The following is an 18318-nucleotide window of genomic DNA, read 5'->3' on the forward strand; positions in this document are numbered from 1 at the left end:
ACCACAATGGAATTAGAAATCAATAACAAAATAATATCTGCAAAATTCCAAAATATCTCAAAATTAAGCAACACACTTCCACATAAAAACATGAGTCAAAGAAGAAATTACAAGTAAAATATAAAAATATTTTGAACTAAATGATAACAAAAACAAAACATGTCAAAATTTATGGGTTGCAGTGTAGAGCAATATTTAGGCTAGAATTTATTGCTCATATGTTAACATTGGAAAAGTCTAAAATCAATGATCTAAGTGCCTACACCAAGAAGCCAGAAAGAGTAAAGAAAACCCAAAGTAGGGGCCGGCCCCGTGGCTTAGTGGTTAAGTGCACGTGCTCCGCTACTGGCGGCCTGGGGTTCGGACCCCGGGCACGCACTGACAAACCGCTTGTCCGGCCATGCTGAGGCCGCGTCCCACATACAGCAACTAGAAGGATGTGCAACTATGACATACAACTATCTACTGGGGCTTTGGGGAAAAAAAGGAGGAGGATTGGCAACAAATGTTAGCTCAGAGCCGGTCTTCCTCAGCAAAAAGAGGAGGATTAGCATGGATGTTAGCTCAGGGCTGATCTTCCTCACAAAAAAAAAAAAAAAAAAAGAAAACTCAAAGTAAGCAGAAGAAAGAAAATAACAAAGAGAATCAATTCTATAGAAAACAAAGAGAAAATCAACAAATCAAAAGTTGGTTGTTTGAAAATATCAGTAAACTTGACAAACTCCTACCCAAGTTGATCAGAGAAAAACAAAAGAGAGAAACACAAATTGTAAATATCAGATTGAAAAGGGGGGCACTGGACATTATTAAAGATCCTGCAGGCATTAAAAGGAAATGAGGGGACTATTATGAACATCTTTATGCCACATAAATCCAAGAACTTAGAAGAAATGGATAAATTCCTTGAAAGACACAAATTACCAAAATTAACACAAGAAGAAATGAAAAATTTGAATAGCCTGTACCTATTAAACTGACTGAATCATAATTAAAAACCTTCCCATAAGGAAAACTCTAGACCCAGATAGTTTCACTGGTGAATTTTATCAAACATTTAAGGAATAAATATTAGTAATCTTACACAAACTCTTTCAGAAAAGAAGGAAAGAGGGAGCAATTCTCAAGTAATTTTATGAAGCCAGTATATTCTTTATATCAAAATCAAATAAGGACATGAAGGAAAGAAAATACAGACCCCCTATCCCTCATGAATACAGATGTGCAAATCATGAACAATACTTTAATAACCCAGATCCAGTAATCTATGAAAAGATAATGCAGCACTTAACCCAGGAATGTAACGTTGGTTCAACATGCAGAAAGATGTACTTCACCACATTAACAGAATAAAGAAAAGACCTATGATCATCTCAATAGATGCAGAAAAAGTATTTGATGAAATTCAGCAATCATTTATGATCAAAAGACCCAGCAAAAAAGCCCCTAGAAACAGTAGGAGCCTTCCTCAATCTGATGAAGGATATGTTAAAAAGCCTAAAACTAACACCATACTTAATAATAAACGACTGAATGCTTTCCTCTACACATCATGAACAAGACAAGGGATGCATGCTCTCACTTTTACCAAACATTGTACCGTAGGTCTCAGACAGAGCAGAAAACTCAGCAAAATAAAAGGCATACAGATTAGAAGGAAGTAAAACTGTCTTTATTGAAAGACAACATGACCTAGACAATTCTAAGGCATCTATCAAATAACTAACAGAACTAATAAGTGAGTTTAGCAAGGTTATTACAGGACATAATGTTAATACAGAAAAATCAATTATATTTCTCCATATTAGCAACAAACAAGTCAAACAACGATACAAAATCTAGAAATTAAACAGAAATGAAAATGAGCAACTAAATAACTTGATTTTAATACTTACTATAAAGCTAAAGAAATGGCCAGATAGACCAACAGAATAGACTACAAAGGTGTGGCAGACTTTTTCTGTGAAGGGCCAGTTAGTAAATATTTCAGTCTTAGCCGGCAACCTATGGTTTCCACCCCTCAACCCTTTAAAAATATAAAAACCACTCCTAAGTTGTGGGCTGTGTAAAAACAGCTCTGGCCCATGGGCTTCAGTCTGCTGACTCCTGCCTGGACTAGACTGGAGATGCCAGAAACAGACCTCTACTTATACAGTCAATTCCATTCCTAGTTATTTATCCAAGAGAAAGGAAAATTTATATGTCTACACAAAGACCTGTACAAAAACGATCACAGAGCTTTATTCTCAATAGCTCCAAACTGGAAACCACCATAATGTCCATGAATAGGAGACTGGATGAGCAAATCATGGTACAGTCATACAATAGAATACTATTTAGCAATAAAAAGAACTACTGATTCAGGCAACAACATGGATGAATGTCAAAAACACACCATGAGCAAAAGTAGCACTGCAAAAAAAGTACATACTGTATGATTCCATTTATAGGAAGTCTGAGAACAGGCAAAACTCATTCATAGTGAAAGAAATCACTAGTGAATGTCGGGGTGGAGGGGCAGGAAAAGTGAGGAATACAAAGGAATTTTCTGGGGTAATGGAAATGCCCTGTATCTTGATAGCGGTGTGGGTTACATGAGTTTTGACAAACACATTAAACTATAACCCTTAAGATCTGTGCATTTCACTCTACATAAATTACACCTCCAAAAGTAAAACAATAAAGTATTTTAAAAATTAATACATGCAGGTCTTTAACTCCAGATCCTAATGGTTGATCTTTAGTTGGAAAGTAACAAGGTTGACTGGTTTTTCTTATAAATATTACTCTTCAAAGTAGCCACCAGGAGACCTATCCAAGTATTCAATGTTGCTATTTTACAAAACATTCATTCAGTCTGTGTTACAGAAAATAATCAGTTACAAAGTTAACTGGAAAAAAGAAATATGACTCCAACTGTGACTTTAAAAAGAGACACATAATTACACATAAAAGACTGGTAGGGAAAACATAAAAAAATTAACAGTAATTATGAACTGGATGATAGGATTATGGCCAATGTTTTCTTCTCTAGACTCAAATTTTGTATAATAAACGTCAACTATTTTTATTACTGGAAAATATTCTTTGAAAACATTGGAAAAGCAGTCTCATTACCACTTGAAATGTTTTGTGGTTATCTCAAATCCTTTATGTAAGAAAGCACCCAGCCAGCTAACTAACCCACTTTCTCTGAAAGTTTTTCAGCGAACCCAGGCACTGTGCTAAGAATTATACATGCACAATCTCATTTAATGAGTACAATTCCATGAGAGAGATTATTATTATCCCATTTTAATCTACACAATTCTCAAAGGCAGGTACTACTATTACCCTTATTTAAAAGCCAAAAAATCTAAGACCCAGAATGGCTTTGTAATTTTCTCACGGCTAATAATTAGCGGAGCCTGGACTTGAACTGAGGCAGCTACTCCAGAGCCCATGCTCCGCTTCTAAGCACCAAGCTGGACTGCACCTGGGGAAGGCAGTCAGGCTGCTGCTGCTGCTAACAACAATAAACATATCAAGAACTTACTGTGGTCAAGACACTTCATATACATACACAATCTCATCTAATTAAAAAGTTTTTAAAAGAAATAAATTCATGGATAACGATCATGGGAAGTTAGCACATCCTGAATCACAGGACAACTATGATCATCTTCCATTAAAGTCACGATAAGACTACTAAGTGGGTAACAAGAATGCTTAATATTTCCACCCAAGACCTGTCCCTACAGCAGCTATATACATCCCACAGCACACTGTATTAATTCAAAGCTTTCAGTCTTTTCATTCTATAAAGTGACCATTTATATTCATTGCATTTACAATGATTTGATATATGAGGGCTTAATATTGCCATTTTATCTTTTGTTTTCTGATTTCTCTATATTTCTATTATTTTTCTTCCCTTGTGTTTCTGTCTGCCATTTCAGTTTGGTCAGTTTCAGTGATATTTTCTCAGTTTTTTAGGTTTTTTTATGTTTCATGTCTCTGCTTTGAACTTTTTTTTTGTGATTACCATAAGGTTTGTACAGAAGTTCTCATAGATCTTTTATAAAAGGCCAAGATAGGATTTACTTAATATAAAATTCCCTTATTTTCTTTGCATTATTTTAAAGATCAGATGATATTACATGAAAAAGAGAAAAGCATCACACAAATGTACAGTATTATTTCTCTTGGTATTAAATAGTAGAAATTTCCAATTATTGTTCCAAAATAGAGAAGGGGGATGAGTCATTCATTACTTTAATAGCCATCCTGGTTCTACTAATTCTTTACTGACTATACTCTGCTAATTAATTCCTTGAGCACACAGGTGCTCAGAGCATGGTCCCTGACCAGTACAACTAGGGTTACCTGGCAGCTGGCACCAAGAAACGAAAATTCTCAGGCCCCACCTCAAATCTGCTCAATCAGGAACTCTGGGGAGGGGCCCAGGATTCTGAGTTAACAAGCCTGCAGTGATTCTGCTGGATACTCCAGTCTCAGAGCCACTGCTTTATCCTCTCTGACCACAATGTTGGGTGACTGGGTCCAGAGGGTCTGGATCTAAATCAAAACGTTTACCTCTTAGGGAGAGCTCTAGGCAAAAGCAAAACTCTGTTTTCTGACCACTTTCTAAAAAAGAAGATTTCAAAAACCTTATCAAAAAATAAGCCCTAGTCTCACTCCCTGTGAAGAAGGCTTACCTTACCAACTATTTTGGTCCCTTTTCAGATTTGTGACTTTCATAAGAAAGAACTAAAGGATTTCTAAGGCCACAAAAGCACATTTTTATCAACCTTAGAATTAGAAAGATTCTGAACTCCTTGGACAGATACATCACACCACCTTCTTCCTGTTTCTGGCTTCCCTCTGCCACCTTCTCTGTGCAGAGTAACATCTATCAACATCTGTCACCAGGAAAATAACTTGAGTGTTTGTATGGATTCTAAAGCCCACTTAAATTTATCTTTTTGCTTGCCTTCTAAAAGACAAGTGTTTGGGCTATTTCCAGTAGAAAACTAGAATATGCTACCAAAAAAAGATAACATATCAAGTTTTGCTACTATTGAAATGAAGAAATTGTTTCATTTTTTTTTTAATCATATCATGCCTTGTTAATATTACTGCCATGTTGTTGAAATGGTTTATGTTCTCTATTTTAAATTCTCTCTTTAAGAGTCACACAAAATTAGTAATGAGAAGGGGGAAATAATCACAAACACTGAGAAAATCTAAAATGATAAGAATTTCTGCACAACTCTAAGTTAATGAATCTTAACTGGATGAAAAGAATTTCTACTAAAATATAAATTATAGGGGCCGGCCTGGTGGCATGCACTCTGCTTTGGGGGCCTGGGGTTCGCAGGTTCGGATCCCAGGTGTGGACCTATGCACTGCTCATCAAGCCATGCTTTGGCAGCGTCCCACATACAAAATAGAGGAAGGCTGGCAACAGATGTTAGTTCAGGGCCAATCTTCCTCACCAAAAAAAAAAATAAAAAATAAGTAAATAAATAAATTGTAAAACTGACCCAAGAACAGGCTGCACAGGTTAGCAATTAAGAGACCCTTAGCCACACTACGTGGGATCCAATCCTGCTGCCACCTACTGGCTCTGTGATTGTGGAAAGTTATTCAACTTTCCTTCATTTCCTCCATTCTGGGTGCCTCCATTTCTTTTTTTTATTTTGTTTTATTATATTGAGGTCATGTTGGTTTATAACATTGTGTCAGTTTCACGTGTACACTATTATATTTTAGCTTCTATATAGACTGCATCGTGTTCACCACCAAAAGTCTAGTTTCCACCCATCACCACACACATATTTCACTCATACACAGAAGAAACAAACACACACATAGATAAGGAGAACAGACTGGTGGTTACCAGAGGGGAAGGGGGTGGAGGGAGGGTGAAAGGGGTAAAGGGGCACATATGTATGTGTGCCTCCATTTCTTAATCTGTAACATGGGAATAGAACATAGTACCCACATAGTACCCACTTTATATCTTTTAATGAGGAGTAAAAGAGTTAAATATTTTGAGTTTTTCTCAAAATCAAAGTAAATTTAGACTTTTCTAAAAGAAAAATATATTGACCAAGAGATGAAAAGTCTAAAATGGCCAGTATCTACAGAAAATAGCAAAAGTGTTGCCAAAGATCTTAAGTTACCCCCAAGGAGAAAAAGGTTCAGGCCCACACAAGTGAAGTCTCTGAATTCTTCAAGGAACAGATCATTCAAATGGTAAGCCATTCCAGAGAACAGATGTGAAAGGCTTCCAAACTCTTTCTGACCAAGTCAACATAACACTGCTATCAAAACCTGACAAAACACAAACAAGAACTACGGATCAATCTCACTATCGATTAGTGAGAAGCAAAAATTCTAAATGAAAACAGTAGCAAATGAAATTCAGCAACACATTAACTTTTTTTTTTTTTGTGAGGAAGATCAGCCCTGAGCTAACATCCATGCTAATCCTCCTCTTTTTGCTGAGGAAGACCAGCTCTGAGGTAACATCTATTGCCAATCCTCCTCCTTTTTTCCCCCAAAGCCCCAGTAGATAGTTGTATGTCATAGTCGCACATCCTTCTAGTTGCTGTATGTGGGACGTGGCCTCAGCATGGCTGGAGAAGCGGTGTGTCGCTGTGCACCCGGGATCTGAACCCGGGCGCCAGTAGTGGAGCGCGCGCACTTAACCGCTAAGCCACGGGGCCGGCCCAATACATTAACTTTTAATTTCATAATTACAGAGATGGTTCAATTTGATATCAGGAAATGTACTAAGACAGTATGTCACCTAAATGTAACAAAAGAGAAAAAAATCACAGGGTAATCGCCATAGACGTGGAAAATGAATTTCACAAAATCCAACATCTAATCAATGAGGAATAGACTATGTTCCAATTTAAAATGACTGCAAATCAAAGCTCACTTACTTAATAATAAAACACTGGACACATCTCTACTTAAGTCAGACACAAGACAGGGATGCCCAAGAGCATAAACATTGGTAGAAACACTATTGGCCCTGCGTATCTGTGGGTTCCCCACCTGCGGGTTCAACCAACCACGGACTGAAAGGCCTATGATGGTTGCGTCCATACTAAACATGTACAGACTTTTCTTTCTTGTCATTATTCCCTAAACAATACAGTAAAACAACTATTTACACAGCATTTACATTGCATTAAGTATTATAAGTAATCTAGAGATAATTTAAAGTATAGTTGTCCCTCGGTATCCATGGGGAATTGGTTCCAGGAACTCTGTGGATACCAAGATCTGCAGATACTCAAGTCCTTTACATAAAATGGCACAGTACAATGAATACAGTCAGCCCTCTGTATCCGCAGACACAAAACCCGCAAATATGGAGGGCTGACTGTATATGGGAGGATGTGCGTAGGTTATATGCAAATACTACACCACTTTATGTAAGAAACTCGAGCATCTGCAGATTTTGGTATCCTCGGAGGGTCCTGGAACCAATCCCCCATAAATAACAAGGGACCACTGTACTGGCAAGGAGAAGACAAAAGTATCAATAATGCATAAGATGACTGTCTACTAGGAAAACCCCAGAGAACCACCTGAAAAAGTATTAGAAGAAATAAGAGAATTCCATAAAGTGGCCAGATTACCAAAGTGACATATGTATGTCAACATCTTTCCTATATTAAAACAATAGTTAGGTAATGAAATAGAACTTATCCCCATTAGCAACAATAAACCCATTAACATATTCAAAAATAAACAATAAGAAAAGTGTATTACCTATATAGAGAAAACTATACTATGCTTCTGAACAACTTAAGACTCCATAAAAAGGCATAACTTGTATGTATAACATGAGATGACTCAGGAAGCCACAAAACTGCTAAAATGTCAAATTCCTCCTTAAATGATTTATAAAGTTTACTACAACCCCAATCAAATCCCAAGATTTTCATTTGTTTTTAAGAATTTGAAAAATAGTCCTAAAGTTTATCTTAAACAGTGGTTCTCAACTCTGACTGCCATGCAAATCATGTGAGGAACTATAAACAATATTAATGCTCATGCATACCCCAGAGATTCTAACTTAATTGGTTTGTAGTGGGATTCAGGCATCATATTTTTCTAAAACTCCCCAGATAATTCTGATGTGTAGACAGGGCTGAGAACCACATGTCTGGAAGAGTATCTTATAACAATGGCAAAGAAAATACCGGATTCTTGAAAAGGCAACCAGCTCCATCATATATTAAAATTCATTATACAGCTAGGATAATAAGTTGCTGACATAGGATAAGCAAAGACCAATGAAAAGAAAGAGGCCAGAATTAGACCCAAACCCTATATATGTGAAAACTGAACAAAACATACCAAAAATGGTCTTTCCCATTAGTGGGAAAAAAAGCTGGGTTAGCAGTATCTAAATAAATGGTACTGAGATGACTATAATTTGGAAAAAAATATACAGCTAGATCTCTATAACTCACTCAAGCCAAAATAAATTCTGAGTTAAAGATCCAAAGTATAAGGGGAAAAAATAAAGGAGAGTATTTCATAATTTTGGAATAGAGAAAGCATTTCTAAACATGACATAAAACCCATGCCATAAAGGAAAAAAATGGATAAATTTGTTTCTAAAAAAGCTAAAAACATCCATTTGGTAAAAACACAAAACTATCATATTGTAGACCTATGTGGCCATATTCCTAGTAAAACAGACTTCAGCAAATAAAAAAAGAGGGAAAAGTTTACATTTATTAAAAGACATAAACCTTTAATACACAAAGAATATTAAAAATACAAACCAACATGAAAAAATGGGAAACAACGCATCAGAAAAACGGACAGTACAAATGCCCATGAACTTACGAAAAGACATTTTGCTTACGAGACAATTTGCCTAACAGAACAACAAATCAGTAAAAGAATGATTTTCAGTGTTGGTGAGGGTATAATCTGCACAATGTTGTTGGAGAGGATTTGGCAATATCTATGCTTATTAAAAATGTCAATATCTTTCAATCCAGGAATTTCACTTTCAAGTATTTATCCAGCAGATACAGTCACTGAGCTGCACAAAGATGAATATACAAATCAAAACTGTTATAAAGCAAAATGCTGCAAACAACCTAAGTGTCCAGCCAATAGGACACCAGTCTTATAAATGAAGATAAACCCACATCAGGGACTACTGCTGTCCCACACCTAGTAAGAAGGACTGAGGGCTCTATCCAACAGGGAACCACTTCCAACCTTCATTGTTAAAGTGGCAGGAAGGAGGTGCCCCATACATGCATACACACATCCAGAGAGAGAGAGGTTACATTATACTCCTCTTTATGTTTAGGGGAGACATCTACACACACACATACACACACACACCTCTCTCTATGCCTTTATATGCACAGACCATCCCTGGCAGAATAGATAAGAAATAGTAGTTCCCTTTGGTGAGAGAATTTGGGAGAACCAAAAGTTAAGGGAGACTGACTTTTCAGTTCTTACCCTTAGTGCTATTTTTTTTTTTTTTTTGGTTGTTTGTTTTTAAACCACGTGCATGATTACTTTCTAAAAAGAAAAGTTTTAACTGGGTCTTGGACCCAGTAATCTCGCTTTTCAGAATCTATTCCATGATGCCTGTGGATATGCCTACACAAGGACATACTCACTGCAGCACTGTTTGTACTCATCAGAAGTCGGAAACAATCCCAACGTTTGTCATCAGAGGAGACAAATAAAACTCCGTGTGCACTGATATGGCAAGGCATCTAGAGTATACTGTTAGGTAAAACAGCAAGGTGCTTATGTAGTTTGGTTCCATTTGGTTTTTAAAAAGGATGTGTGTGTTAACAAATATATCTATACAGAAGTGGTTATCTGTAAGGTGTGAGGGGCTGCTCTTTTTCTATTATTAAAAAATTTTTTATTTTTTAGGAAATATGCATTTCCTGTGTAATGATAATTTTTAAAACAAAATTACCTTTAAAAAGTTTCTTTTCCCGTATGCATTTTAAAGTCTTATTTGGCTCCCTATCGTTAGAGAGAAGAATGGCTTAAAATGAACGTCTCTTGCTCTTACTATTTGCCCACCACTATTATTTGTTCTTTTGTCCCACTAAGCCCATGACAACCCCCCAGTCCCCACCCCTCCTTCGCTGTAGGCCTCTGTGGGATACCTACAGGGAACAGTGGTGACTGCCCCACAACACTAACGCAGCTCACTTTCCACACAGTGAACACTCACAAAGTGTTGTTTGAAAGAAAGATTGCTCTGTACAAAGAAATGAAAAACCTGGGCAGATGGAGGAACATGGAGTGATCGAGATGGAATCAGCAAAGCAAAGACTGTGGGAAACTCCCCACAACAAAAAACAACACACAAAACCACCAGATTCTTCAACACATAAATTGTAAGGGGCCTAGAGATTAACAGATTCTTAAGAGCCATATCAATTAATTAAAATTTGGGTTATTCAGATTTTGAAAAATAATCTGTAAAAACAAATTATGACATATAAGACGACTGAACATTTGAATATTTAGTGGACATCTAATGACATGAAGAACTGTCCATCTATTTACATGTAGAACAGCACTGTGTTTTGGTATACCAAGTCTAACTTCTAGGGATACATATTATCAATGGCTCTCCAAGTATGGTGAAGGGCCCAAAACTATTTTCATAAAATACTAAGACATTCTTTGCCCTTTTCACTCCTATTCTCTCATAAGAACACAGAGGAGTTTTCCAGAGGCTCTGTGACATGTGATGTTATTGTGCTTAACAGCAAATGGAATGTGTGCTGTGTTTTAAAAGTCTCTGTTTTCATATCTAATGTGGCAAATATTGATAGATAAAATCCACATTTTAAAGAAATCTCCTTAGGGCCTTTAATAATTTTTAAGATTATCTAGGAGTCCCAAGATCAAAAAGTTTGAGAAGCCTTGCATTATGCTATTATGTCTACGAAAATATATGTATATGATTTAAAAGTATTTGTATATGATTAAATTCTCCAAACTAAAAAGGTGTTTTTTTTTTTGTAACTGGGTAGCATGGAGTGGAGTGATGAGTGAATTAGGAAGGAACAAACATCAATCTATGCAGGAACCCTAACCCATTAGAAACCCCTTCTCCACCCAACTCTAAAAGGCACATGCATACACAGACCCCTCTTCAAAGGCCAGGGACAACTCAAATTTAAGTTCACATTGCCCTTCGCTAATGTTTCAAGAGATAAATGCAATTTTAATTTTGGAAGTTACTTCCCTTTTCTTTCTTAAGTTTACAAAAAATCCTCTCCTCACCTAAGACAGTCACTGGGCTCCGTATCCGCCACCTAAAGCTCACAATCAATCCCGGGGGAAAACTGTGTTCTCCTCTTACTTTTCCCTTTCTCTTACCTGGGACTAACCAAATCCAGAGAACAGCCCAAACTGTTTTACCGTTCTGGAATTTGCTAAACCAAATACTACCTGAAATAGATGCCCTGGTGGCTGCAGTTTAGAAGCCCTTTCTCAGAGCCTCTGCGGTGTTCGTTACTTCAATGGGAATCAGCCTGCACTCTTCTTCCCTTGTCAGTTTTCATCTTTTCCAGTTGTCTCCGATCCATCTTGGCATTTGCCTTCCCTGCTCTCCAAGTTCAGTTCCTATTCTACATACCAGATGCACGGCTGGCGGTTGCAAACCCCAGCCCAGGCCTTTCCATAGAGCAGGGCTCTCAACCTTGAGCACACCTCACAAGGACCTGGAGGTTTCTTAAAGCCCATCATGCTGGGCCCCACTCCCAGTTTCTGATTCAGTAGCTCTGCACTTCTAACACGCTCTTGGGTGATGCTGATGCTGCTGGCCCAGGGACCTTACTTTGAGAACCACTGCTCTGGAGTTTCCTCTGGGACCTGAGGGCTCATGCTGCCCCCTAGCTCTGCCATGCCACCTCTTCCCTGCTATCCATGGCAGGTAGCTGACCAGCTTTGAACACGCTTCTTCATTGGTAAAATGGAGACCGTGACAACAGACATTTCACCAGGTGGTTGTAAAGAGGAAAGGGAATATAGAGTAAGAACCTGCTCAGTGAGGTAAAGTGGAAGTCGAGCAGCCTTTACCAGATTCACTGATGCAAAAAAAAGCTGATTCCCAGCAGCAGGTGCCTCTTTCAACCAGGTGGTCCTATTTCCACACATTTTCCTCAGAGGCTGAAAACTGGCAATAAGCCCAAACATATTCCCTATGTTTTCAACTGTCTGACCTGCAGGCTATTCTACTGCGGGCTTAAGAATTCCCACTTTAAAGACATGGGACACAGATCTTTACCCACAAAGAAGGGCTCCAGATACCAAATCTGTCTCTTTCAAGCGAGAGAGGCAGGAGGAAAGCCTGAGTGCCCCAGGTTAGCAGGAAGCATTCAAAGTACTGAAGCTCACTTACCTTGGTCATGCCTCCCGCCTGCGCCGTGTTCAGTCCCGCATGACTGGCCATTTGGGGTGAAACCTGCGTTAACGTCTCGGCTAGCACGCTGCTCGTGGCACCCTGCATAGCCGGAGCAGGGTACGGCATTCCAGCTCCCCTTCCTCTGCCAGCAGCCCCAAGAGATCCATTCATGACTTGCGCCTGCCCTTGCTGGGCCTGGTTCATTAAACTATGGCCAGAGTTACTATTGAGGAGGCCTGGGTGGGCCTGGTTAAAGTTAGCATTCATGCAGATCCCAGGTCCCGTCTGCGATGTGGCAGGGCTGCTGGTCACCAGCCCCACTTGCTTTTGTGCTTGCGGATTCAGTGCTTGGGAAGCAGGGGGAGTGGGCCCAGAGGTGCTGGCTGCCTGTTTGGGCAGGCTGGGAGCGGAAGAATCTCCTTGGTTCAGAGGGCTCTTGCCCATGGCACCTAGGCTGGCCATATTCCCACTGTTCGGCTGCCCTTGAGCCTGGCCACCGAGGCCCTGCTGCACGGGGCTGCTGGCGCTCACATTTCCTATTCCTGGGTTGATACTAGAGCCACTGCCTCCACGCAGAAGCTCCGACAGTTGTTTATGTTTGGAAGCAGCATCTGGAACAAGGTTCCCACTGTTTAAAAGGCTTAATTCTCCTCCATTGGGGATCAGCTCATCGGGAAGATCATTTTCCAAGTCAAACAATGATCCAAAATCTAGAAATTAAACAGAAATGGAAATGAGAAACTAAGCAGTCAGACTAGCTCTCCAACTGTCACATTACTATGATCTTAACGTAAAGGGGATCTAACACAGACACTAGCATGTCTTAAGAATAATGTCAAAATGACTTGACGGGGCCAGCCTGGTGGCGTAGCGGTTAAGTTCGCACGCTCCACTTTGGCAGTCCGGGGTTTGGCAGTTCAAATCCTGGGGGCGGACATACTCACTGCTCATCAAGCCATGCTGAGGCGGTGTCCCACATAGAAGAACCAGAAGGACCTACAACCAGGATATACAACTATGTACTGGGGCTTTGGGGGGAAAAAAGAAAAAGAGGAAAATTGGCAACAGATGTTAGCTCAGGGCCAATCTTCCTCAAAAACAAAAGAAAGAAAGAAAGAAAGAAATGACTTGAAAGTTCATTTTGGAAAATAAAACAAGGAAGAATATTTTTCAAATTCTGAAGAAGGAAGAGTTAAACAGAGACAAGAGGAGGGCTAGCCCTTCTTGATTTTATCACACATTCTAAAACAATAATTAAATAGTGTGGTGTATGGATAAAGGCAGATGTATAAATTAAAGGAAAACAATGAGAAGTTAAAAAATTTGATGAATTGTAATGTTAAAATGCTTTTAAGAAATGTGTGTAAAAAAAAAAAGCAATTGGGCATCAGGTTAGATGAACAGCAAATTTGGGGAAATGAAGGTAAAGCCTAACCTTAAGTGATTACATATTTAAAAGATAAATTATCAAAAAAACTAGCCTGAACAGAAAATGAGATTTTTCCAAGTGTTGAAGCTGCAGAAAATAATTACAAAGACATATAGAAACTAAAAACAGTTAAAAGTAAAAGAAAATAGAAGCTTAAAAAATACCTGTATCATACGAAAGGGGTTAATGTCAATCATACAGAAAGATGAGAAGCATACTGACTCCCAAGTATAAATGCACAAAAGACATAAGCAGATATGTATCACAAAGGAAGATAAAACAGTAAACAAAAGAGATCATCTTTCCTGGTGATCAAACATGAAAATTAAGGCAACTCCTTTTTTCTGATTCCTCTCAAAATAACATTTCTCTAACATGTGGTCTATATATGTCATCTCTAGCCTCTCACCAACGACGCATTATTCAACCCACAACAACCTGGCTTTACGTGCATGTGCCAAGGACAAGATATGTAAAAATACATTCATCGTAGTATTATCTGTAACAGCAGAACAAGTGCAAACAACACCCAGAGGCAGTGTAGCCTAATGGTTACAGACTCAAGCCCCAGACTGCCTGCATGAGAACCCCAGCTCTGCGTCTAGCTCCCCATTACTAGCTGTGTGACCTTGGGTAAGTTACTTAGACTGTCTGTGTCTCAGTTTCCTCATCTGGAAACTGGGGGTAATAATGGCCACTAAATCTCACAGGGCTATTGTGAGGACTAAATGGATTAATGAATGTAAAGCACGTAAACAGTGCCTGTGGGGGGAAGTGCTCAGTATTAGCTATTATTATTACTATTATCCAATGATAGAAGGTTTAATAAATTGCTATATAACATTATTAAACATTATACATCTATTAAAACACTTATGAAGACTACAGAAATGTAGGAAAATGTCTGTATGTTATGTAAAAACATGTAAATGGAAACTGTATGCAAAATGGCACATAGGGTAAGACTAGAACTAAAGTAAGCGCATATGGGCAGTGGCTGGAAAGTAACACTCCAAAAAGAAAGAGTTGAACTGGTAAAGTGAAGTGATGACAGCACGTGGCTTTTTTTTTTAATTTAACACAGCCACTCCTCCTCCCACTACCCACTTTTAGAAAATTGAAAAGTGTTCTCCATGGTGCAGACCCTAATGACTGCTTACCCAACAACTCCTTAGGGCGGGTGCTTGGAGGTTCCTCTACGGAAGGGCAACACCTTCCTGGCCACAAGGGTAAGACTGACCAGAGAAGCCCACCTCCACAATCACCTTCCCTTTGTGGTGACACAACCCCAGCTAAGGACATTGAAGGCAAATCAGCCAAGACAGTTCTGGAAAAGGTTTTCCTTCCTAATTGTAAGGGACGCTCAGAAAGAGATCTCCCTATTCTTCACCAGACTTCATCATGGAACTGTCTTCAACCAGGAGAGGAGACTTCACTTACACACTAAGGATGGCTGCAGCCAGCACTACAAACACCTGGCTTGGTGAAGCCATCTCTGAGTTGAATTATCCAAGCGTGGAACATCCCTACTTTCAGACTTCTTGCAAAATGAGAAAACACATTTCCTATCATTTAAGCCCTTCTAGCTGGAGTTTAATGTAACTTGTAGCTGAAGGCATCTTGATATCTCCCTTATGTCTATGGATGAAGTTCAAACTCCTTCACATGGCATACGAGGCCATCAGGAAGTGGCCCTCCCCACTTCTCAGTCCACTCTACCCGCCCTCCTGATGCACCCTACCTTCCAGTCACAACACAGTGAGCTGTCAGGTGAGTCAGCCATCTTCCTTCTGGATGCTCTCTCTCTCTCAATCTAGAAAACCCCACCCTCGGCCCTCACTCGGATTAAACATGTGACTATGAAGACTGTCTTTAGTCTTCTAAGTCTCCTGCAGAACTCACTTTTCAGCCTCTTTTCAGCCTCCAAAGTTCTCAGTACATACACACCTAGTAAACACCACCTCTAACACATACCTATTTCTTCCTACCTGGCTGTGAGGAATTAAATATTACTTGCAAGTGCACACACGTACACACACAGTTTCTGCAGAACCCGTGCGAGTGAGCTGCAAACATGAGCCTTTCCTCCCAAGTACTTCACTACGCGTCTCCTAAGAACACTCTTTTCTGTAAGCAAAGTACCTTTATCAAATTCAGGAAATTTAACATTGATACAATACTTACACAATGTATAAAGATATATTGTATACACATAATATAATATAATATATATTGATTGCCCTTACTCTAATTTGGCCAGTTGTCCCAATAATGCCCTTTATCACATTTATTCTCCTGGTCTAAGACCCAATTCAGGACCTGAGCGCACTTAGTTGCCACGTCTTTGTCTTCTCCTTCCATCTAGAAAGGTTCCTCAGACTCTGTCTTTCATAATGCTGACTTTTTTTTTTTGGTGAGGAAGATTGGCCCTGAGCTAACATCTGTGCCCATCTTCCTCTACTTTGTATATGGGATGCCGCCACAGCATGGCTTGACAAGCGGTGTGCAGGTCCATGCCCGGGATCCTAACACTGCTATCCCCGGGCTACTGAAGTGGAGCACACAAACTTAACCACTATGCCACCGGGCTGGCCCTGCTCTGGCATTTTTGAAGAGAACAGGCCAGTTGTTTTGTAGAATGTCCCTCAATTTCTGGTTGCTTCCTCATGGTTATGGGACACATAATTACGAAGAGACAACAGGAGTTGACTCCTGGATACAGCAGACAGTCTGAGAGAGAACCAGTGACCAGGGCTTGCTGCTGGCCATTACCCAGCTCCTGCGTCTCAATGTGGTTTTGTGGGTTCCATTCCATAGCTTTTATGCTATTGTGTTGTCCTGAATCTGGAGATTCACTAAGGTCTCCAGAGACAAAGATCACACAAAATAAAGTAAAAACGAAACAACCCTCCAACATAACTAACATTTTGTTTGTTGCCTTCCAGGTTTTGTCCACATGCACACACATTTTTACTCAGTACTCTTTACAAAAATCAATGTGTATTCTTTTTAATGCAGTACTCCTTCATCTATGAACACGAAAATGAAACTTCCTTTAAACCAAAAAGTGGGAGCCATTTTGACAGAGATCAGGTTTCCTTCCTATTTGTGGGGAAAGGGTGAGGATGAAGAGCTGGTTCCAAGCACTGTAAACCAGAGGGAAACTGAGCTCCAAAGAGCCTACATTTAAAGTTTGGAACCACCTGCGAAGCTCCCAACTGGCTCTTCTGAGCGTCCCTCTGCACTTTTTCTAGGAGAAGGCAGCCAGGCCAGGCAAACCCAAAAGAACAGTAAAATACAGCAGGGTCAGCCTCAGGGGCCCTGGTTCTGTGTAGGAATTAGAAATGGAAATTAAAAAAGAACACGAGAACGTGGAAAACCTGAGTTCAAATCCTGGCTTGGGCAAACTGCTTCATCTCTGTATCTCAATCCCCTCGTCTGTGAAACAGGGACAACATCATCCCAGGGTTCCACGGTGAAAGCTGGACAGGAGCACTCTGTGCCATTGATATTGGTTATTTTATTCCATCTTGCACACAAACTTCACTCTAAAATTTCTTACCTTTAAAAAACTCACCCACCCTCCTCCCATTCTCAAATTTACCAGTTTTCTTTTACGGTTTATTCTAGTTCTAGTCCAAATGCATCCACGACTTTTACAGTTGGAGCAGAGCATTATGTCTTGTGCTCATTTTTTGGTTTTGGTTTATTTATTGATCTGCCACATTTTGACCACTTTTTCTTATCCTGTTTCAGTCCAAACACATCTCACAGCTGTTTGGGTGCAGAAAGGGTTGACCAACTCTACTTACATCCTCACCTACCCATCCAAACACATATGAACATGTACACAACCAAATATACAACGTGTGGCTTTTTTAAAAGACAAGACAGGTAGTGCAGGGTTTGTGGAAGGCACATCCATACCCACACCATTACCCTTCTTCTCATCATTACTATCACCACTTTTCCCTAGTTCAAAAAATTCACAAAGGAGAGTGAAGAAGGAAAGCCAGGATATTGCAGTATAATACAGCTATGCTTTCTACACACCAAAGTGTCCCCACACATGCGTTGAGCAATAGCAACCTGAATCACCGAAGTTCCTAAGATTCAAGACTGAGCACTCCCACTTCCAACCCCAGGTAAGTCCCCTTCTCTCCACCAAGTCACCAGGGGACCCGAGAGAGAGCAAATGAGATTCATGGGCACTGTGCTTTCCAGGGCTTCACCTTAGCAGGAAACTTCCCCATCACACAGCAAATAGCAAACACAGCCTGTCACTCTTCCACGGCCAGGGACAGAAATTTCCTCGCCTTTGGGGCTTGCTGGTCACCAACCCAGAGTTCACCCCTTTCATTCAGCCAATCTGAGAGAAGAGAGGCTACAAGCTTCCCAGTCTCAATCACACTCATACAAGGCTGGGGCACCCACACAGTGGCTTAGGAAGGAGAAAGTCACAACCAAA

The 18318-nt window shown here is 39.7% G+C and overlaps 1 protein-coding gene across 5 annotated transcripts in view; it reads right to left on the minus strand.

Moving 5' to 3' along the window:
* The window catches only part of CREBBP (CREB binding lysine acetyltransferase), a 133152-nt gene that overhangs the window by 95139 nt on the left and 19695 nt on the right, over positions 1-18318 (minus strand). For all 5 annotated transcript variants that reach the window (XM_087449548.1, XM_087449547.1, XM_087449549.1 and 2 more), the window contains exon 2: positions 12419-13131. In XM_087449548.1, coding sequence (XP_087305674.1) covers positions 12419-13131 — 713 coding nt within the window. The remainder of the gene's footprint in view (positions 1-12418; positions 13132-18318) is intronic.

This window comes from Ceratotherium simum, chromosome 26, assembly GCF_057802395.1.
Source record: "Ceratotherium simum simum isolate JZ-2026a chromosome 26, ASM5780239v1, whole genome shotgun sequence".
Classification (NCBI taxonomy): Eukaryota; Metazoa; Chordata; class Mammalia; order Perissodactyla; family Rhinocerotidae; genus Ceratotherium; species Ceratotherium simum.